Source organism: Capra hircus, chromosome 5 (assembly GCF_001704415.2).
Source record: "Capra hircus breed San Clemente chromosome 5, ASM170441v1, whole genome shotgun sequence".
Lineage (NCBI taxonomy): Eukaryota > Metazoa > Chordata > Mammalia > Artiodactyla > Bovidae > Capra > Capra hircus.
Window position 1 is genome coordinate 39,461,200 of NC_030812.1, and position 24,117 is coordinate 39,485,316.

Here is a 24,117-nt window from a genome sequence, read left to right on the forward strand (position 1 = left end):
TGAAATTTTAATTGAAACTAAAAAGAAAAAAGAACAAAAGTGTCAGCCTTAAAATATATGCATTTACTTGCCTGATCCAGATGGCAAAAGAAAATATTAATTCTGAACTTTATACACCAGATTCAATATAGTGAAAAGAATATTAATTACATTGACATAAATTGTGGAAGTTACATGTTATAGACAGGATATTTCTTACCTGATAGACAAGTTTTAAAAGATATTATTACTAGGAGACTGAACAGCAACCACATTTTCATCTTGTGTTCAGTGGAATTTAGGTTCAAATTTCAAAAAGAAAGCTTTAACTTTATGGCAGTTGGATAATATTAAACACCTGCATAAAGAGAAGAGAAGAAGGAAGAGGAAAGATGAGGAAAAGGAAAGAAAGGGAATGGAAAATTGCCGGGGGCCAGCGTGAGGAACTCCGCCCATGGCAAACGTCATGAGGAAGAAGGCTTGGCATACGCAAAGGCGTGATCAAGCCTCAGGAAAGCCCCTGTTCCCGAGCGTCTAACCCCAAAACCAGAGTCTGTTTTATGCTCTCACCTACACCTCTGACTTTACGGGGGGCTCTCCCCCATAGCCGTTTCTCTCGGAGAAGAAGTAAACGTGCAGCTCTAAGGCAATAAAAATTCCTGGGCGTGACAAGAGTGTTTCAGCTTACGGACTCCTCTGAAGGTTATCTTAGCCCACCTGTATAGGTTCGTCCGGCCACATGTGATTGTTTACAGCCTCCCAACCTGAGAGGCATGAGATGTTTTAGACTTACTAAAGGCACATTCTTTTGGGGAGTTAGAAATTATTAGTAAAGTGGGTCGGTTAGGAATTATATTGGTGAAGGGTTTTTCATTTGTTGTGTCAATAATTGCTGCTAATTCCCTGCTCTGGGTGGGACAAGGATGTCTCAGGTCAAACCTCTCTCCTGACAGACTAGCTTGTGTGACAGGATTATCCATACTCCTGCCACTATGCACATGATTGACCTGAAGTGCTGGTAGAAAGATTTAGTATAATATATATTTGTATAAGAATTTCCCTAGTAGCTCAGCAGTAAAAGAATCCCCCTGTAATGCAGGAAACCCAGATTCAAACCCTAGGTAGGGAAGATCCCCTAGCAAAGGAAGTGGCAACCTACTCCAGGATTCTTGCCTGGAAAATCCCATGGACAGAGGAGTCTGGCAGGCTACAGTCCACAGGGTCTCAAGAGTTGGACACAACTTAGAAACTAAATCATCACTACAACCATATCTGTATAAGAATTTTGTAAATTCATAGACACTGTACAAGAGTTATATGTTAGCATTGCTTGTTGGTCGTTTAGGGAAAACTTTTGCCAGAAAAGCTAAATTTTTAAGTGTTAACGTATATTGATCAATAACATGTTTATTCCCTTTCCCTGCTTTCACTTTTTTCCTTTATTCGTTCAACAAAATGTAAATAATTGTTCCTTATAAGAGAGAAGCTAGGTTTTGTGTGTCAAAATCTTTAAAATTTGGAGAGCCATCTCTAAAGATAAGAAGACAAAATCACTAATATAAACTAAGCGACAGAGACTTCCCTGGTGGTCAGGGAAGTCTAAGAATCCGCCTTGCAATTCAGGGGACACAGGTTCAATCCCTGGTCAGGGAACTAAGATCACACACGCCATGGAGCAAATAAGCCCACGTGCCATAACTCCTGAGTCCACTCACCACAGCTAGAGAGTCCATGAGCTGCAATGAAAGATCCTGCACTACGCATGGAAGATCCCACATGTAGCAACTAAGATGCAACACAGCCAAATTTAAAAAATACTAATAAATAAACAAATAAATAAATAAACTATGCTACAAAACTATGCATCAGTCTAAGTAAAATATCTTGCTTTTAAAAAATTTTGTAAAAACTTCAGACCACATGATTATATTGGTTTCAAGGCACTGAAATAGCCTCATTTTAGTGAGGGGCTCTTTGACTTAAGCCTCATCATCATCTTTGTAGATCCATCTGCGACCAAGCATGCAGATAAAAGAATCAAAAAGAAAGACACAGTCTGCTTGCCCCTAAAAAGTTCACAGATCGACAGGAATGCTTATGTGTACACAGGTCAGTGCAATGAGAGACTTGTTTGGATCTACATATTATTAAAGTTGAAAGCATGTTAATCATTTTATTAAAAACACTGCAAAGTATGTCTCAGATGGACCTGGTGGTGGCACTATAACAAATTTTCAAATATTGCAGGGCATTAGAAAGAGACTTGACTTCTTCAATTGAGATGCAATAGGCTCTTCAATTTGAAAAACACATGAAATCATATTTTCAAAGAATAGGTAAGAAATAGGATATAAGAATCTCGACATAGAATTGAATGTAAAATATAAATTAAAGCATGAAAGCAATTCTGAAAATACCTAATGTTATTGTTATCAATATATAGATACATTTAAATGCTATCTAAAGCAGCCAAAATAAAATGGTACTGATTTCTTGCATAATAATGACATGTAGAGTACTACTCATTTTTTTAAATGTGATGGACTTTAAGGCCATATTTATTGCCTTTAATTTGCTAGAATTCCAGCATTTTCCAAGACTGGTAAAAATATTTAGTGTTACTACATGGACCAGGAAAAATATTTTTCCCTTTTAGTGTATAGGTTATTTTTCAGTGAAAAATCATTTATTTCTTGAAAAAAATGAGTTGAATTTTTCGATCAAACATAGTAAACATGGGTCAGTGGAGCAACAGGAAATTTTTAAATATCTTTGCAAGAGGAAAAATATTCAACAGATAATTTTTAAATGCCAAGATTGATTTATGACCAGTTTATTTCTCTCAGACATTGGTAAGAAGATGAGAACTACACAAATGTATAGATTGTATTAAGTCTAGACTTTTTAATTTAAATTTTACTTTATTTCTTTTACTAAACAGAACTGATTAGAAAGGAAAAGAAACAGGTAAATAAAGGTGAAGAATAAAGATAAATTCCTTCAAGAGGCAGGGGAATCAGTTAAATGATCTATAGAAGAATTCAGCTTTTCATTTTATTATCATTAATATTCAAAAATAAACCTAAATTAAAAATTTTGAAACCTTTACACATTATTTATATCTCTTAAAGTTTGTCTCCAAAAATGTACATTTCAGCATTTTCTTGGCCCATTGGTTTGTAATTCTTTTCATTGAGTTATACACACTAATTAAGATGAGTTCTTTAATGAGGAGGAGGGGAGAAAGGCAGACATAAACTATGCCAAAACTGTTGTGTCTATCAAACAGTTCTTTTTGTAAAGATCAACTTAGATAATATATTTGCAAACATTTTGCAAATTACAAAGCATGTGCAGTTTAATGTGTCAGTGATCATTGGATTTTAAATAGTTCAAATTTATAAATTAATAAACTTAAATTGATAATAAATAATCCTAAATAATAACTCTACATACTAATAATATTCATCTTAAGAGCAAGGGATGCTGCTGCAATTTTTTTTATTTTTATTGACTATAGAGGAAGTAGTACTGACCAGAGAGAAAAAGAATCAGGTAAAATTAAAGAACAATTACTCTGAAGAGTATCCTTCAGATTATTAATTTTGACAAATTAGGTGAGTGAGATCTTGGTCTGTTTACCTTATTAACTATATAGAGAATCTGCGAAAGAATGAGGGCAGGTCTAAAGGAAGAGTAACTATGAGTGAGCGATTTCAAGAAACTAAAAATGAGATACAGACGAATTTTCTAGGTCAAGGATATATTATTTTATATTGCCTTCTTAGACAACACCCACAGTATATGGGAACCTGAGGTAAGGCATAGTCAAAGGAAATCCAGGAAAGTCAGCCAGATCTTGGCTGAAACTTGGCTCAACCAGTCTTTAGCTTGCAACTTTGGGAAATTACTCAAGTTCTGACTCATGTACAAAATATGAAAAAAAAATGTGCATTTCATAGAACTCTTGCAAGTGTCATGCATGTGAAATGCTTACTGTGAAAGTAGTAAATAAATATTAACTATTATTCTGCTAGGCGTTAGGGCCCATCAGGCTACAAGAGACAGTGACATGTTACTTGTTTATTGTTATGTCTCTAATGCCTGGCACTGAGAAGTTGTTTGATATATATTTACTGAAGAAATGAATGGACCATTCCATAACTGTATTTCAAAACACTTGCCACAAACAAATTAAAATTTAACTTTAGTTCCTTCAGATAAGCATAAAATACTTACAATAGGTAATAAACAGTATTTCTTACTGGGGCTCTGGTCTCAGTTATGGATTATTGCTGCTTATATATACACCCGAGAAGAGGATAGTCTAAGCAGGAATATTTTGAAGCATTTTTAATATGTATTTTATTGAGTGTTTTTGAAAGACTGTCTTCCAATTTCAATATTTTCATCCTCATCAGAAGGAGACATTTTCCATTATCCCGAGGCAAACTATCTTTTCCTTCACTCCAATATTGTCTATTTCAATAGGACAGTGAGTGATTATTCTGGCACCATGTATTTTATTTTATTTAATGGATTTCTTTCTGTTTCAGAATAAAAGCATCTCTCACATCACTTTCTGCTACTGATTTGTTCTGTTGTGTCACCAGTTATCCCATCACTTGTGACTCCTGATCTCATCCTCTCAAACGTGCAGCAGAGGAGAGAGGGGCAAGGCTGAGCCCACACTTGCTGGTGCAGAAGAAACAGCTCTTCTTAATTCTCCTTTAAGGACCTACCACTCAGTAATCCAGCCAGCTCCCAGCCGCCATATTCCTGAAAGTGCTGTAGCAAGTGAAGTGGCATAAGAAGAAAACAGCTCAAAGATGTGCCAATAAAAGAAGCAGACCTTTTCTTCCCAATATCCAAAAGAACAGAATGAGCAGATCCTGGGGATGCATTCCTGTCCACATGCCATGCTGTGCTAGAAAACAGCTCCTGGTTTCTCCTACTCTCCCCTAGGCCTTTTCACCAGGTACTGCAGATGGCTCATCTCACAGCTTAACCACAGCTCTATGGGTGTCTAGTGACTGCTGTTTCCCTAACATGTATTGGTGCTATAGTGGTCTCCAAACAATTCAACATCCTTTACTAAGGCACTTATTTACGTATTTAAACAACTACAACAACAAAAATATAATAAGGCAACACAGGGTGACAGTCTCTATCTCCTTCCTTCATGCTCTCTTCTGTCTTCCCATGCTTTTCTTCCCCCTCCCCTCTGCCTCTTTACTCTAGATGATGCTATGGCTCTCTTTTGATAAATCTGGTCCATATGTATGCATGCACTTTTCTGCTAGACAGACATCATCTAGTTCTTGTCTTGTTTTGTTCTGTCATGAGATAGTTCATATAAATTATTTAAAAAATCTTCAACTATACATTAGCAAACATTTAGCCACTAACAATTATTCACAAAGTATTTAGTATTGGGATATAATCAGAGTTTGCTTCAACAATACCAAAATCTAATATTTCATTGAATTGATGCTTATACAAGCATTTACCTTGAAAGAGAACAAAATTTAGAAATATGGATAATACATGAATATGTATTAGCAAATGGTGGCATCTCTTTTAGAAAAAAAAAAGATTTGGCAGGATTTCAGGAATCTATTCTGATTGATCCTCAACAAAGCTCATAAAAGGTCATGTTAAAAATATTTAACCTAAAATTTTATATATGATACTCATCACTCTGCTCTGGTTCTAAGGAACATTTGCCATGAATTTCAGTTTCCAGAAAATAGAGGAAACTTGTTTGTGCTGAGTTCAGATTATCCTAGGTAAAAAGACATCAATATCTCTTACTCTACATTTTAAAATCAGGGACTATTTTGTCCTCAGACTCAATCTGAAAATCTGTCTCTGCTGCACCCATCACTTAACCTTCCTGAGGTGTCAGTTACCCAGTCTGTAGAACGGAAATTCAAGTTCATTCTTCAGAAGATTATCGTGAGGACTAGATTATGCATGGGGATCCCCAGGTGGCACAGTGGTAAACAATCCATCTACCAATGCTGGAGACTCAAGAGACATGGGGTCAATCCCTGGGTCAGAAAGATCCCCTGGAGAAGGAAACGGCAACCCACTCCAGTGTTCTTGCCTGGAAAACTCCATGGACAGAGAACCCTGGGGGGCTACAGTCCATGGAGTCACAAAGAGTCATACATGACTGGGTACACACACACAAGTTATGCATGCATATAGGCACACATCTGTGTGTGTAAGTAAAAGCCTTTTGACATAGTTACGCTGTTGTTCAGTTACTCAGTCCTGTGATGTGTACATAATAGAAGTCAAAACACTGAAGTGAAATTAACTAAAAATCTCCAGAAATAAAGTCAGTATTTTTTGTTGTTCTGTTTGTTTTTTGGCTGTGTGGCATGTGGGATACCATAGTTCCCTGACCAGGGGTGGAATCCACACCCACTGCAGTGGAAGCGCAGAGTCTTAACCACTGGGCCACCAGGGAAGACTCAAATTAGTTTTGAATTTAAAATATGTGAATGTTTTAGAAAAGGGAAATTATATATTTTAAAAGTCTTATCCCTCAGAAAGGGGATACTATATACATTATATACTAAGCACTTTCACATCAATATTATACTGTTCCAGTATAATTTTCAGATTATTAAAAACAACTTAAACATAGACATAACTTTCTCTAGCTACATAATTACATACTTTAGGAGGTCTTCTTCAGCCTCACACTTCTTTAAACTCTATTATCAAATTATTATTGTCTCAGCTTAAAACTCTATTATCAAATTATTATTGTCTAAGTTTAATAGTTTTTCTGCAAAGTTATTAATAGTGTTTTAGCAGCTTACAGCTATGATTAAGAATATTTAGTAAAAATTTCTGAAGAACATACTGTTCTAAGCCAAGTAATAAAGTACACACCCAAGAAAAATGCATTTTTTGAAAATGATTATAAACAGTATCCTTCTCTTCCAGAATAGAGTCAGACACTGTTCAACTAACAGGTAGGATGTGATAGTTTTCAGATTGCAACTACATTAGCTGCTGAAATAACCTGATACTGGATTGTGTGTGAAGTATAGATAAAAAGAGGAGCAAAATAATATGTTTCAAGCGTTTTAATAAACATAAAATTATTGGACTATGAAATTAATGACTTGGAGGCTGCTGAGGGAAAATAAATCTGAAGGCTTTTTGAAGATATGGGTATTTACTGAGTGTTGACAGCATACCCTGCATTTTACAAAACAACTGATTGAATTTATGAATAAATTAATTACTTGTTTATTTCAAAATGATGTAATGCCTGCAGAAGGATTTAAAAATAATGCAATTCTATTCATGATATTTATAACATGTAAGTTTTTGTCAGCACATTATGTCATGTAGGACTAATTGATATGAAAGAAGTGTGAAAGTATTAGTCATTCTGTCATGTCCTAATCGATATGCTTTTTGTTGGGGTAATTTCAAGAAACTTTCACTTTTATATGATAAATAAAATCCTACAGAATTTTGTCCCCCATTTCAGGAGTATGTGTGTGTGTAGCCAGATATCGCTTGAAATACAAGAAAGTAGAGAAAGTCCTTGTTGAGTTGAAATTGCCTCCCCAATGAAACTGACATGATGCCTACTGCTAAGTCGCTTCAGTCGTGTCCGACTTTGTGTGACCCCATAGACGGCAGCCCACCAGGCTCTCCCGTCCCTGGGATTCTCCAGGCAAGAACACTGGAGTAGGTTGCCATTTTCTTCTCCAATGCATGAAAGTGAAAAGCGAAAGGGAAGTCGCTCAGTCCTGTCCGACTCTTCGCGACCCCATGGACCGCAGCCTACCAGGCTCCTCTGTCCATGGGATTTTCCAGGCAAGAGTACTAGAGTGGGGTGCCATTGCCTTCTCCAGACATGATGCCAATAGTACTTAATTATTCTGTTTGAAATTACAAAACTGAGATGATAACAGAAAATACAGTAATAAGCTAATGAGGTGATAAGATTTCTTGATTATTTGCAATTCCCAAATTATTGATTTTGGATGAACAATGAACAAGGGAAGGGTTGCTTTGTCAAAAAAGATTTAAGACTCAAACATATACATGGGGGATTCCATTCAACCTCTTTCTCATCAGTGTATTAATAAGAATTGGTTTATGAGGGAGATCAAGATGACAGAGTGAGGGGTTTCTAGGCTGACCTCCGACTATGATCACATCAAGCTACATCTACATGTGGATCAACTCCTGCTGAAAACAACCTGGAGACCAGCAAGAAAACGTCTCCTACAACCAAACCTTTAAAGAAAGATCCACATGGAATCAGGTAGGAAGAGAGAAGAAGTGAATGGGTTGGATCCAAGCCCTTAGCAGGAGACACAGAAGAGGAATGGGGATATCCCAGGCTGAGGGATCTTCCCCAGGAATCGAATCACATATAAGACACCTCAGTCCTGGATTCAGATCTTGATAAGATGAGTTCCCTTAGCTGGTTTGAAAACCAGTGAAACTTACCAGAGAGCTACGAGAAACAGACTTTTCTCAAAAAGCATGCATGCAGATGCTTGCTTACTCCCAGTAACAGTGCAGAAGCTGTACATTGAAAATTGCCTAGGACTCTGACCAGTTTTCTGTGACTGCCCCAGCGTGTACCTTGGCCCATACCTGGCACTGACTCCAGCCTTTCTGGCACTGGTGTTGCTCTCCAACAGGATGAAAGCTGCCATTGCCAGTAGACTTCACACAATTAGAATGAAACCAGCTCAGATACAAACTTCAGGGCTTCTGCTCCAGCGCCTTGGGCACCAACTCTGCCTTTGATAGGGGGATGACTGCCATTGAGCACAAGAGAAGTCTCAGTTCAAACCTGGATCTGGCCCTAGCCACTCCTTCTTCTGATCAATTACTTTAGAAAAATGCAATAACTGAACTAAAAATTACACTAGAAGGAACTAAGCAGAATCGGTGATGTAGAAAGAAGGTATAGATGATCTGAGAGACAGAATAATAGAAATCACCAAATAAGAGCAGAATAAAAACAAATTTTAAGAAATGAGGATAGCTTGGAAGACTTTGGGGACAACATAAAGTATACTAACTTCTGCATTGTATGGATTCAGGAGGAGAAGAGAGAAAGGGGTAGAAAATGTATTTGATAAAGTTATGGCTGAAAACTTCCTGAGGTTGAAAAAGGAAACAGATTTGTAGGTACAGGAATCACTAAGAGTCCCAAACAAGAGGAACTCAAAGAGACCCATACAAAGACGGGTCATAGTTAAAATGACAAATGTTAAAGATAAAGAGAAAATTGTAAAGGTAGCAAGAGAAAAACAAAAAGTCACTTATAAGTGAATTCTTATAATGCTTCAGTTTATTTTTTCTGCAGAAATTTTACAAGCCAGAAGGGAATGACATTATAATTTAAAGTGCTGAAATGAAAAACCTAAAACCTAGGATGCTATAATCAGTAAAATTATCGTTCAGAATTAAAGATGAAAAATATAATGTTTCAAACAAGAAAAACTAAGAGTTCAGCAATACCAAACTGACACAAAAAGGAATGCTAAATGGTAATTTTAATGGGAAAAGAACAGGCTTCAACAAGAATTTATAGGAAAGGTAAAATTCTACTAGTAAAGGTAAATATATAATAAAGTTTGTGGATCAACAATTTAAATAAGCAAGTATGAAGATTAAAAGACAATAAATGTAAAATCTATATAGCTACAATAAACATGTAAGGGATAGACATGATGATGCAAAATATCAAAAACACAAAGCATGGAGGAGGAGAGTAAAAATTGTACCTGCTTTAGAATGTATTTGAAGTTAAATGACTATCAATAAAACAAATAGAAATCCATGGTAACTATAAATGAAAAACACACAATAGATTATCAAAAACTAGAAAGAAAGGAATAAGAGCATAGCACTAAAGATAATCATCAAACCATAGGGGAACAGGCTAAAAAAAAAAAGAGAGAGAGAGAGAAAGGACAGAGAATAACCACAAAGACAACTGAAACCAAATTTGAACAGTACATGCTCAGTGATAATTGCATTAAATGTTCAATGGACTAAATATTCCAACTCAAAGGCAGAGGTGACTGATCAGATTAAAACAAACAAACAAAAAGACTATATACTGCCTGCTATCAGCTGTACACTATGGGTTGCCACTCCAAGACTCTTTGTATTAGACTTGTAAGATCTCCCTATCCAATAAACCACTGATATCTCTGTCAAGGAAAAAAATGCTATCCTCAGAAGACTCATTTCAGATCTAATGACACAGACTGAAAATGAGGAGATGGAAAATGATATTTTATAAAAATATAAATAGAGAAAGGTTGGGATAGCAGTACTCATGTCAGACAAAGTAGACATTAAACTAAAGAAACAAAATGCAAAAGACCAAGAAGGGCATTATATAATGATAGAGGGATCCTAATAAGAAGAGGATATAACATTTTATTTACATGTATGCACCTAATAGAGGAGCACTTAAATATATGAATCAACCAATAATAGATAAAAGGAAAATCTGACAATAATACAAAAATAGTAGGGTACCTCACATATAAAAGAACATATCCAGACATAAAAGCAATAAGGAAAACTACTTTAAAATATATATCAGACAAGTTGAAATTAATAGATATTAATTAATAGACATAGAACATTCCATCTAAAACCAGCAATGAAATGCTTTCCAGGATAGATTACATTCTAGGCCCCAATACAAATCTCAAGAAATTTAGGAAGATAGAAATTATATCAAGCATCTTTTCCAATCAGAAAGGTATGAAACTAGAAGTCAGTTACAGGAGGAAAACTGGGAAAAATACAAGCATGTGAAGACTAAACATGTTACTAAAAATCCAATGGTTCAGTAAAGAAATGAAATAAGAAATCAGAATATACCTCATCAAATAAAACAAAAGCACAACATTCCAAAATAAATGGGATACAGCAAAATCAGTTCTAAGAGGGAAGTTTGCAGCAATATAGACCTACCTCAAGAAACAAGAAAAAACTCAAATAAACAACCTAATCTATCATCTAAAGAACTAGAAAAAGAACAAACAAAATCCAAAGTTGGCATAAGGAAGAAAATAATACCTATTAGAAAATAAATAAATAAAATGTATACAAAGTGTAGAAAAGATCAATGAAGGTAAGAGCTAGTTTTGGAAAGATAACAAAACTGATAAACCTTTAGCTAGGCTTATTATGAAAAAAGAGAGAGGACTCATATAAACAGAATGAGAAATGAAAGGTGAAATATTACAACTGTTATCACAGAGATACAAAAAGTAATAAGGAATATTGCAGCCAAAAACAAACAACCTACAAAAATGGATAAATTCCTAAACATACAATCTTCCAAGACTGAATTTGGAAGAAATAGATAATCTGAACAGATCAATCATAATAATGGAGTTGAATCAGTAACCAAAAGACTTCCAGCAAACAAAAGTCCAAGATTAAAACCCTTCATAGAGGAATTCTACAATCAATACTTAATATCTATCCTTCTCAAACTATTCCAAAAATAGAAGAGGAGGGAACACTCCCATACTCACTCTATGAGGCACATTGTTTTTGATACATAAACCAGACAAAGGAACTATAAAAAGAAAATTATAGGCAAATATTTCTGATGCTTATGGATACAATAAATCTTCAACAAAATATTTTTTAGCAAATCAAATTCACCAATATAAAAAGGATTATACAACATGATCAAGTGGAATTATATCCAGGGATATAAGGGTGGTTCAATATCCACAAAACAATATGATATACTGTATTAACAAAACAAAAGATAAATTTTACATGTTCCTCTCAATAACACTGGAAAAGCACTTGACAAAACTCAACATTCATTTGTGATTAAAGCTTTCATCAAAGATGGCACAAAGGAAACAGGATAAGCCATTCAGTCCTTAAGTCATGTCTGAGGTAGCATATCTTAACAAAATATCATTTATGACAGATCCACAGCTACCATCATACCCGATGGTAAAAAATAAAGATTTTCCTCTAAAACCAGGAAGAAGACAAAGATTTTCACTTTTACCATTTCTATTTAACATAGTTTCAGAAGTCCTATCCACAGTAGTTCAGTTCAGTGGCTTAGTCATGTCCGACTCTTTGCGACTCCATCGAATGCTGCACGCTAGGCTTCCCTGTTCATCACCAACTCCCAAAGCTTGCTCAAACACATTTCTATCGAGGTGATGATGCCATCCAACCATCTCATTCTCTGTCATCTGCTTCTCCTCCTGCCTTCAATCTTTCCCAGCACTAGGGTATTTTCCAATGAGTCAGTTCTTTGCATCAGGTGGCAAAAGGATGCAGTTTCAGCTTCAGCATCAGTCCTTCCAATGAATATTCAGGACTGATTTTCTTTAAGTCTGACTGGTTTGACATCCTTTCTGTCCAAGGGACTCTCAACAGTGGTCTCCAACACCACAGTTCAAAAGCAACAGTTTTTCAGTGCTCAGGTTTCTTTATGGTCCAACTCTCACATCCATACATGACTAATAGAAAAACCATAGTTTTGACTAGATGGACCTTGGCAAAGTAATGTCTCTTCTTTTTAAAATGCTGTCTAACATAGCTTTTCTTCCAAGAAACAAGCATCTTTTAATTTCATGGCTGCACTAACCATCTGCAGTGATTTTGGAGCCCAAGAAAATAAAGTCTGTCACAGTTTCCATTGTTTCTCCATCTATTTGCCATGATGAGATAGGACCAGATGCCATGATCTAAGTTTTCTGAACGCTGAGTTTTAAGCCAGCTTTTTCACTTTCCTCTTTCACTTTCATCAAGAGGCTCTTTAGTCTCTCTTCACTTTCTGCCATGAGGGTAGTGTCATCTGCATATCTAAGGTTATTGATATTTCTCCCAGCAATCTTTATTCCAGTTTGTGCTTCATCCATCCATTGTTTCTGCAGATAAGTTAAATAAACAGAGCAACAATATACAGTCTTGACGTACTCCTTTCCCAGTTTGGAGCCAGTCCATTGTTTCATGTCTGGCTCTAACTGGCTATACTTCTTGACCTGCATACAGATTTCTCAGGCAGTAGGTAAGATGGTCTGGTATTCCCATCTCTTTTACAATTTTTCAGTTTGTTGTGATCCACATAGTCAAAGGCTTTGGCATAGTCGATAAAGCAGAAATAGAAGTTTTTCTGGAACTCTTTGGCTTTTTCTATGGTCCAATGGATGTTCACAATTTGAACTTAGATTTTTCTGCCTTTTCTAAATCCAGGTTGAACATCTGGAAGTTCTTGGTTCATGAACTGCTGAAGCCTAGATTGCAGAATTTTGAGCATTACTTTGTCAGCGTGTGAGATGAGTGCAATTGTGCAGTAGTTTAAGCATTCTGTGGCATTGCCTTTCTTTGGGATTGGAATGAAAACTGACCTCTTTCAGTCTTGTGGCCACTGCTGAGTTTTCCAAATTGCTGGCATATTGAGTGCCACACTTTCAAAGCATCATCTTTTAGGATTTGAAATAGCTCAACTGGAATTCTATCACCTCTACTAGCTTTGTTTGCAGTGATGCTTCCTAAGGCTCACCTGACTTCACACTTGAGGATGTCTGGCTCTATGTGAGTGATCATACCATCGTGGTTATCTGGTCTTTAAGATCATTTTGTATAATTCTGTATATTCTTGCCATCTCTTCTTAATATCTTCAGCTTCTGTTAGGTCCATACCGTTTCTGTCCAATCTTTGCAGGAAATGTTCCCTTTGTATCTCTAATTTTCTTGTAGGGATCTCTGGTCTTTCCCATTCTATTATTTTCCTCTACTTCTTTGCATTTATCACTTAGGAAATCTTTCTTATCTCTTTTTGCTATTCTTGGAAACTCTGCGTTAAGATGGGTATATCTTTCCTTTATTCCTTTGCCTTTCACTTATCTTCTTTTCTCAGCTATTTGTAAGGCACCCTCAGACAACCATTTTGCCTTTTGCTAGCCACATTTTTCTGATTGTAATCCACAGCAATCAGATAAAAATAAAAACTTCCAAAAGAAAAGGGTAGAGTAAAATTATCACTATTTATAAATGACATGATATTTTATAGAGGAAATCCTAAAGTTCTACCAGAAGCTTTTAGAAATAATACAAGCATTATATAAAATTGAAGGATATAATGTTAACATACAAAAATCTATTGCATTCTATACATCAATAGTGAACTTAAGAAAAGAGAAAGGATAACACTCCTGTTTAAAATAGGACGTGAAAGACCTAATATCTGAAAACTATAAAACACTGTTGAAGGAAACTGAAGATGATATAAAGAAATGGAAATATATCCCATGTTTATAGATTGGAAGAAATAATATTAAAATGCCCACACTACCCAAAGCAATTTACAGATTTAATGCAATCCTGTCAAAATACCTAGGACATTTTTCACAGATGTAGAACAAATAGTCCTAAAATTGATAATAGAAGCACATGAGACTGAATAGCCAAAGCAATCTTGATTAAAAAAATAAAAAGGCTGAAGTTAGAGCCACCACATTCCCTGTATTCAGACTATACTACAACGTTACAGTAATTGAAACAATGTGGTATGAGCATAAAAACAGACATATAGATTAACGGAACAGAATAGAGATCCCAGTATAAGGCCACACATTTTTATTCAATTAATCTACTATAAAGCAGACAATAATATACAATGGAGAAAAGACTAATCTATTCAAAAAGTGGTGCTGGGAAAACTGAAGAGTTGCATTCACATGCAGAGACTGCTATATTTTAAAATGGATAATCAACAAGTACTTACTGTATAGCACATGGAACCCTGATCAATGTTATGTGCCAGTCTGGATGGGAGGGGAGTATGAGAGAGAAAGGATATATGTATACGTATGGCTGAGCCCCGTCACTGTTCACCTGAAGGTATCACAAAATTGTTAATTGGCTATATCTCAATACAAAGCAAACACCCTCTTCCAACAACACAAGAGAAGACTCTACACATGGACATCACCAGAGGGTCAAGACCGAAATCAGAATTATTATATTCTTTGCAGCCAAAGATGGAGAGCTCTATAGTCAACAAAAACAAGACCAGGAACTGACTGTGGCCCAGATCATGAACTCCTTATTACCAAATTCAGACGTAAATTGAAGAAAGTAGGGAAAACTGCTAGACCATTCAGGTATGACCTAAACAAATCCCTTATGATTATACAGTGGAAGTGAGAAATAGATTTAAGGGCCTAGATCTGATAGATAGAGTGCCTGATGAACTATGGAATGAGGTTCATGACATTGTACAGGAGACAGACATCAAGACCATCCCCATGGAAAAGAAATACAAAAAAGCAAAATGGCTGTCTGGGGAGGCCTTACAAATAGCTGTGACAAGAAGAGAAGTGAAAAGCAAAAGAGAAAAGGAAAGATATAAACATCTGAATGCAGAGTTCCAAAGAATAGCAAGGAGAGATAAGAAAGTTAAACTCAGCGATCAGTGCAAAGAAATAGAGGAAAGCAACAGAATGGGAAAGACTAGAGATCTCTTTAAGAAAATTAGAGATCCCAAGGGAACATTTCATGCAAAGATGGGCTCGATAAAGAACAGAAATGGTATGGACCTAACAGAAGCAGAAGATATTAAGAAGAGGTGGCAAGAATACACAGAAGAACGGTACAAAAAAGATCTTCATGAACCAGATAATCACGACGGTGTGATCACTCATCTAGAGCCAGACATCTTGGAATGTGAAGTCAAGTGGGCCTTAGAAAGCATCACTACGAACAAAGCTAGTGGAGGTGATGGAATTCCAGTTGAGCTATTTCAAATCCCGAAAGATGATGCTGTGAAAGTGCTGCACTCAATATGCCAGCACATTTGGAAAACTCAGCAGTGCCACAGGACTGGAAAAGGGCAGTTTTCATTCCAATCCCAAGGAAAGGCAATGCAAAAGAATGCTCAAACTACTGCACAATTGCACTCATCTCACAAGCTAGTAAAGTAATGCTCAAAATTCTCCAAGCCAGACTTCAGCAATACGTGAACTGTGAACTCCCTGATGTTGAAGCTGGTTTTAGAAAAGGCAGAGGAACCAGAGATCAAATTGCCAACATCTCCTGGATCATCGAAAAAGCAAGAAAGTTCCAGAAAAATATCTATTGCTCCTTTATTGACTATGCCAAAGCCTTTGACTGTGTAGATCACAGTAAACTGTGGAAAATTCTGAAAGAGATGGGAATACCAGACCACCTGACCTGCCTCTTGAGAAACCCGTATGTAGCTCAGGAAGCAACAGTTAGAACTGGACATGGAACAACAGACTGGTTCCAAATAGGAAAAGGAGTACGTCAAGGCTGTATATTGTCACCCTGCTTAGTTAACTTCTATGCAGAGTACATTATGAGAAATGCTGGACTGGAAGAAACACAAGCTGGAATCAAGATTGCCGGGAGAAATATCAATAACCTCAGATATGCAGATGACACCACCCTTACAGCAGAAAGTGAAGAGGAGCTAAAAAGCCTCTTGATGAAAGTGAAAGAAGAGAGTGAAAAAATTGGCTTAAAGCTCAACATTCAGAAAATGAAGATCATGACATCCGGTCCCATCACTTCATGGGAAATAGATGGGGAACCAGTGGAAACAGTGTCAGACTTTATTTTTGGGGGCTCCAAAATCACTGCAGATGGTGACTGCAGCCATGAAATTAAAAGATGCTTACTGCTTGAAAGAAAAGTTATGACAAACCTAGATAGCATATTCAAAAGCAGAGACATTACTTTGCCAACTAAGATCTGTCTAGTCAAGGCTATGGCTTTTCCAGTGGTCATGTATGGATGAGAGAGTTGGACTGTGAAGAAGGCTGAGCACCGAAGAATTGATGCTTTTGAACTGCGGTGTTGGAGAAGACTCTTGAGAGTCCCTTGGACTGCAAGGAGATCCAACCAGTCCATTCTGAAAGAGATCAACCCTGGGATTTCTTTGGAAGGAATGATGCTAAAGCTGAAACTCCAGTACTTTGGCCACCTCATGTGAAGAGTTGACTCATTGGAAAAGACTCTGATTCTGGGAGGGATTGGGGGCAGGAGGAGAAGGGGATGACAGAGGATGAGATGGCTGGATGGCATCACTGACTCGATGGACATGAATCTGAGTGAACCCTGGGAGTTGGTGATGAACAGGGAGGCCTGGAGTGTTGTAACTCATGGGGTTGCAAAGAATCAGACACGACTGAGAGACTGGACTGAACTGACCTGAGAGTCCATGGGGTCACAAAAGATTAGGACACAACTTGGAGACTATACAACAACAAATGATTGCAAGGTTGTTGAGCAAATGGAAGCCTTAAACACTGCTGGTGGAAATGCAAATTGGAACAGTACTATGGAAAACAGTATGCAGATTCCTCCAAAAACTGAAAATAGAATTACCGTATTATCCTGCAGTTCCATTCCTGGGTACATATTCATAGGGAAATTAAAACACTAATTTTTAAAGTACATGCACTTCAATGTTCATAGCTTTTTTATAGATTCATAGATTATTTATATAGCTAAGATGTAGAGGCAACCTAAGTTTTCATCAATAGAGGAATGGATAAAGAAGAAATGGTGTGTGTGTGTGTATAACTCGGCCATTAAAAAATAAAATTTTACCATTTAGAAAAACATTGATTGACCTGGAGGGTACTATAGTTAGTGAAATAAATCAGAGAGAGAAACATATATTAAATGTTATCACTTACACATAGAATCTAAAAGATAAACAAATGAATATAACAGAACAGAAACAGACTCACAGATATAGAGAACAAGCCAGCAGTTGCCACTGGGGATAAGTGGTAAACAATGCTATATATAAAGTTAGATACAAGTCACCTGAAACTATCACAATATTATTAATCAGCTTTCAGTTCAGTTCAGTTCAGTCGCTCAGTCATGTCTGACTCTTTGCGACCCCATGAATCGCAGCACGCCAGGCCCCCCTGTCCATCACCATCTCCCGGAGTTCACTCAGACTCACGTCCATCGAGTCGGTGATGCCATCCAGCCATCTCATCCTCTGTCGTCCCCTTCTCCTCCTGCCCCCAATCCCTCCCAGCATCAGAGTCTTTTCCAATGAGTCAACTCTTAACATGATGTGGCCAAAGTACTGGAGCTTCAGCTTTAGAATCAGTCCTTCCAAAGAAATCCCAGGGTTGATCTCTTTCAGAATGTACTGGTTGAATCTCCTTGCAGTCCAAGGGACTCTCAAGAGCCTTCTCCAACACCACAGTTCAAAAGCATCAATTCTTCGGTGCTCAGACTTCTTCACAGTCCAACTCTCTCATCCATACATGACCACTAGAAAAACCATAGCCTTGAGTAGACAGACCTTAGTCGGCAAAGTAATGTCTCTGCTTTTGAATATACTATCTAGGTTTGTCATAACTTTTCTTCCAAGGAGTAAGCGTCTTTTAATTTCATGGCTGCAGTCACCATCTGCAGTGATTTTGGAGCCCCCCAAAATAAAGTCTGACACTGTTCCTACTCTTTCCCCATCTATTTCCCATGAAGTGATGGGACCAGATGCTGTAATCTTCATTTTCTGAATGTTGAGCTTTAAGCCAACTTTTTCATTCTCCACTTTCACTTTCATCAAGAGGCTTTTTAGCTCCTCTTCACTTTCTGCCATAAGGGTGGTGTCATCTGCATATCTGAGGTTATTGATATTTCTCCCGGCAATCATGATTCCAGCTTGTGTTTCTTCCAGTCCAGCGTTTCCCTTGATGTACTCTGCATAGAAGTTAACTAAGCAGGGTGACAATATACAGCCTTGACGTACTCCTTTTCCTATTTGGAACCAGTCTGTTGTTCCATGTCCAGTTCTAACCGTTGCTTCCTGGACTGCATACAGATTTCTCAAGAGGCAGGTCAGGTGGTCTGGTATTCCCATCTCTCTCAGAATTTTCCACAGTTTATTGTGATCCACACAGTCAAAGGCATTGGCATAGTCAATAAAGCAGAAATAGATGTTTTTCTGGAACTCTCTTGCTTTTTCGATGATCCAGGAGATGTTGGCAATTTGATCTCTGGTTCCTCTGCCTTTTCTAAAACCAGCTTCAACATCAGGGAGTTCACGGTTCACGTATTGCTGAAGTCTGGCTTGGAGAATTTTGAGCATTACTTTACTAGCATGTGAGATGAGTGCAATTGTGCAGTAGTTTGAGCATTCTTTGGCATTGCCTTTCCTTGGGATTGGAATGAAAACTGCCCTTTTCCAGTCCTGTGGCACTGCTGAGTTTTCCAAATGTGCTGGCATATTGAGTGCAGCACTTTCACAGCATCATCTTTCAGGATTTGAAATAGCTCAACTGGAATTCCATCACCTCCACTAGCTTTGTTCATAGTGATGCTTTCTAAGGCCCACTTGACTTCACATTCCAAGATGTCTGGTTCTAGATGAGTGATCACATCATCATGATTATCTGGGTTGTGAAGATCTATTTTGTACCGTTCTTCTGTGTATTCTTGCCACCTCTTCTTAATATCTTCTGCTTCTGTTAGGTCCATACCATTTCTGTCCTTTATCGAGCCCATCTTTGCATGAAATGTTCCCTTGGGATCTCTAATTTTCTTGAAGAGATCTCTAGTCTTTCTCATTCTGTTCTTCTCCTCTATTTCTTTGCATTGATTGCTGAAGAAGGCTTTCTTATCTCTTCTTGCTATTCTCTGGAACTCTGCATTCAGATGCTTATATCTTTCCTTTTCTCCTTTGCTTTTCGCTTCTCTTCTTGTCACAGCTATTTGTAAGGCCTCCTCAGACAGCCATTTTGCTTTTTTGCATTTCTTTTCCATGGGGATGGTCTTGATCCCTGTCTCCTGTACAATGTCACGAACCTCATTCCATAGTTCATCAGGCACTCTATCTATCAGATCTAGACCCTTTAATCTATTTCTCACTTCCACTGTATAATCATAAGGGATTTGATTGAGGTCATACCTGAATGGTCTAGCAGTTTTCCCTACACTCTTCAGTTTAAGTCTGAATTTGGCAATAAGGAGTTCATGATCTGAGCCACAGTCAGCTCCTGGTCTTGTTTTTGTTGACTTTATAGAGCTTCTCCATCTTTGGCTGCAAAGAATATAATCAATCTGATTTCGGTGTTGACTGTCTGGTGATGTCCATGTGTAGAGTCTTCGCTTGTGTTGTTGGAAGAGGGTGTTTGCCATGACCAGTGCATTTTCTTGGCAAAACTCTATTAGTCTTTGCCCTGCTTCATTCCATATTCCAAGGCCAAATTTTCCTGTTACTCCAGGTGTTTTTTGACTTCCTACTTCTGCATTCCAGTCCCATAGAATGAAAAGGACATCTTTTCTGGGTGTTAGTTATAAAAGATCTTGTAGGTGTTCATAAAACCGTTCAACTGTGGTTTCTTCAGCGTTACTGGTTGGGGCATAGACTTGGATAACACTCATATAAAATGTTTATAAATAAACTCAAGATCCTTAAAACAACAAATATTTAAAAAGATACAAGAATACAAGCATTGTAGTGCACAGGAACAGGCTACAGTCCATTGTCACAATGAGTCAGACACAACTGATTACACACTCACACACACACACACACACACACATGCACTACACAGGGAATAAGCCAATACTTTGTAATAACTTTAAATGGAGCATAACCTATAAAAATATTGAATCACTATATTGTGCACCTAAAACTGGTATTTTAAATCAATGATACTAATATTAAAAGAATCTATTTATTATTCAACTCCATATCTTATTCTACTTTGAATCCTCAGAATCCACTGCTGGGTACAGCAAAGAATTGCTCTTCAAAATATCAAATGAATGCTAAACGAAACGTAAAGCACAGCAGGTGAATTTAGTAAGAGTTAGAAACGATAATGGGGAGTTGCCTTGATAATCTTTGTGTTGTCAGTGGTTTACATTATGGTTCAGGTTGGAAAGAACTAAATGGAGTCAGATGGATGAATAACAAAACTGAAAGCAACATGGTAACTTCAGACACACAGGAACAATTAAGGAGCAACAGGTAACTTGGACGGTAAAGCGTCTGCCTACAATGCAGGAGACCCGGGTTCGATTCCTGGGTCGGGAAGATCCCCTGGAGACGGACATGGCAACCCACTCCAGTACTCTTGCCTGGAAAATCCCATGGACCAAGGAGCTTGGTAAGCTACAGTTCATGGGGTCGCAAAGAGTTGGACACGACTGAGTGACTTCACTTCACTTCAATATGTATATGGGGGCTTTTCTAGTGGCTGCTCAGACAGTAAAGAATCCTCCTGCAGTGCAGAAGACCTGGGTTCAATCGTGGGTTGGGAAGATCCCCTGGAGTAGGGCATGGCAACCCACTCCAGGATTCTTGTCTGGAGAATTCCCATGGATAGAGGGGCCTGGCGGGCTACAGTCCATGCGGTTGCAAAGAATTGAACATGATTGAGTGACCAAGCACAGCACACAGTACAACATTTATATGTGCTAACAAAGAAACAAACAAACGAACAAACAAACTGGTGAATTCCCAGCCTACATATTGTCTCGGCTTCCCTGGTGGCTCAGAGGTTAAAATGTCTGCCTCCAATGCGGGAGACCCGGTTCGATCCCTGGGTTGGGAAGATCCCCTGGAGAAGGAATGGCAACCCGCTCCAGTATTCTTGCCTGAAGAATCCCATGGACTGAGGAGCCTGCTGGGCTGCAGTCCACAGGGTCACAAAGAGTCGGACACGACTGAGTGACTTTGTTTTCACTTTCCTTTTATATTATCTCATCAGTTCAGTTCAGTCACTCAGTTGTGTCCAACTGTTTGCGACCCCATGAATCGCAGCATTCCAGGCCTCCCTGTCCATCACCAAGTCCCGGAATTTACTCAAACTCATGTCCATCGAGTCGGTGATGCCATCCAGCCATCTCAGTCTCTGTCATCCCCTTATCCTCCTGCCCTTAATCCCTCCAGCATCAGGGTTTTTCTAATGAGTCAACTCTTTGTGTGAGGTGGCCAAAGTATTGGAATTTCAGCTTTAGCATCAGTCCTTCCAATGAACACACAGGACTGATCTCCTTTAGGATGGACTGGTTGGACTTCTTTGCAGTCCAAGGGACTCTCAAGAGTCTTCAACACCACAGTTCAAAAGCATCAACTCTTCAGCACTCAGCTTTCTTTACAGTCCAACTCTCATATCCATACATGACCACTGGAAAAACCATAGCCTTGACTAGATGGACCTTTGTTGGCAAAGTAATGTCTCTGCTTTTGAATATGCTATCTAGATTGGTCATAACTTTCCTTCCAAGGAGTAAGCATCTTTTAATTTCATGGCTGCAATCACCATCTACAGTGATTTTGGAGCCCCCCAAAATAAAATCTGACACTGTTTCCACTGTTTCCCCTCTTTCCCCATCTATTTCCCATGAAGTGATGGGACCAGATGCCATGATCTTAGTTTTCTGAAGGTTGGGCTTTAAGCCAACTTTTTCACTCTCCTCTTTCACTTTCATCAAGAGGCTTTTTAGTTCCTCTTCACTTTCTGCCATATTTTGCCAAATTTCTGTGAGATTTTGAGAGACAGACCGAGTTCTGAGGATCACCCAAAGACACACAACTAAAAACAGAGTTAAATTTGAATTCTATTCCAGGCAGACTTAAATCCTTTACTTTCTACCATTTAAATTTTAAGAAGATATTTAGCTGTTCTTCCTCTAAATCATAAATGATATTTTGTACATTCAATGATTAACATATTTTTCAAAATATTGTCAGTGTTTTCCAAAGTATGGTCTAGGAACCACATACATTAACAGTATTCGGTGTGCTTGCTAATAAAATAGATTTCTGACAATTCTCAAGAATAATTAGAGTCTCTGAGGGAACAGCTCAGGTATTTCCATTTTAACCGAGCTTCCCAGGTAATTTGTAGGCATACTAAAGTTCAAGAACTATTATAATAAATGAATTAAGTTAAGGTTGGAATATTTCCACCAGTCAGAGAATATGCAAATGGTTTCTGAATTCATTAGGCCCCATCTTTAGCCAGTGCACTCTAAAAATCAAAATATATGCGACACTCAATAACCTACCTCTTAAAATTATGTCTACACTATACTTTGTTGCAGCGTTTGTCTGAGTGAGAATTGAATATCCTTTCTGTCTATATCTGATTTACTTCGCTACATTGTAGTTAAGAGGCATTTTGATATATTGCTTTGACACCTACCTGGAAGGTTTCCTACTTTAAAATGAGACCCTCATGTTGGACTATAATGAAATAACTTCTCTTGTTGCCTAACTGTAGTTCAAAATGATCTGAGATAACTGTACTACTACAAAGAAACCTACTCTGTGATACTTTCCCTGTGAATCATATCTAAAAATCCAAAGTAGGATTTAATAAGTCCTTGACAGCAGAAAAATTTCCCCTGCCAGGAAGACAGAACTTTCAACTTCTTTGCCTTTTTCCTTCCCACACATGCACAAAAGGACAAGATCTGTGAAGAAAAGGTGCCAGGTTGAAACCCTCACTCAATTTACACTGGGAGTTTTAAAGAGTTCCTGGGCCATAGTCTCCCTTTTGTATGGCTTCATTCTTCTGTGGAAATGACCACGTCTAACAGCAAGGCTTTATTGCTGCTGCCACTCTGCTGTTGAGGCTCCACTCTAAGCCCTTCTATCCAAAGCAGCTGCAAAGGCCCATGATGTGAGAGACTGCTCTGTGCTGCACAGATTTAACTGTATGTCCTGTGTATAAAAGAGCAGACCTTTATCTACCTCACCAATAAAGGTACATAAAATTTCATGCTGTTCTCCCACAATTGACGCATCCATGATTGCAGAATGAAGCTGATGATCTTGTAGATCCTATTGGCTGCTGTTCAGATTAAGAGAAATACCACACAGAAGGCACAGACCTCTGAAATGGCAACAAGTAACCACTGACATTTCATTTTAAAAAACAAGGAAAAGTTACTAACTCCTGTCGTTGTTTCAGTACTTAAACTTATGACTGATTTTTATTCAGATATTTTAGGCCCTTATTTCTAGAAACAGCATAAGAAAATCACTTTTTGAAAATGTGCTGCAACTAGAACAATTCAATAAGTATTCATTTTTTGAAACACATGTAAGAGGATGTCATT

At 37.7% G+C, this 24,117-nt stretch overlaps 1 protein-coding gene across 4 annotated transcripts in view; it reads right to left on the reverse strand.

The window, feature by feature from the left end:
* The window catches only part of CNTN1 (contactin 1), a 406,368-nt gene that overhangs the window by 178,564 nt on the left and 203,687 nt on the right, over window positions 1–24,117 (reverse strand). For all 4 annotated transcript variants that reach the window (XM_005680162.3, XM_005680161.3, XM_005680163.3 and 1 more), the window contains exon 2: window positions 200–337. In XM_005680162.3, coding sequence (XP_005680219.1) covers window positions 200–260 — 61 coding nt within the window. In that variant the 5' untranslated portion in view covers window positions 261–337. The remainder of the gene's footprint in view (window positions 1–199; window positions 338–24,117) is intronic.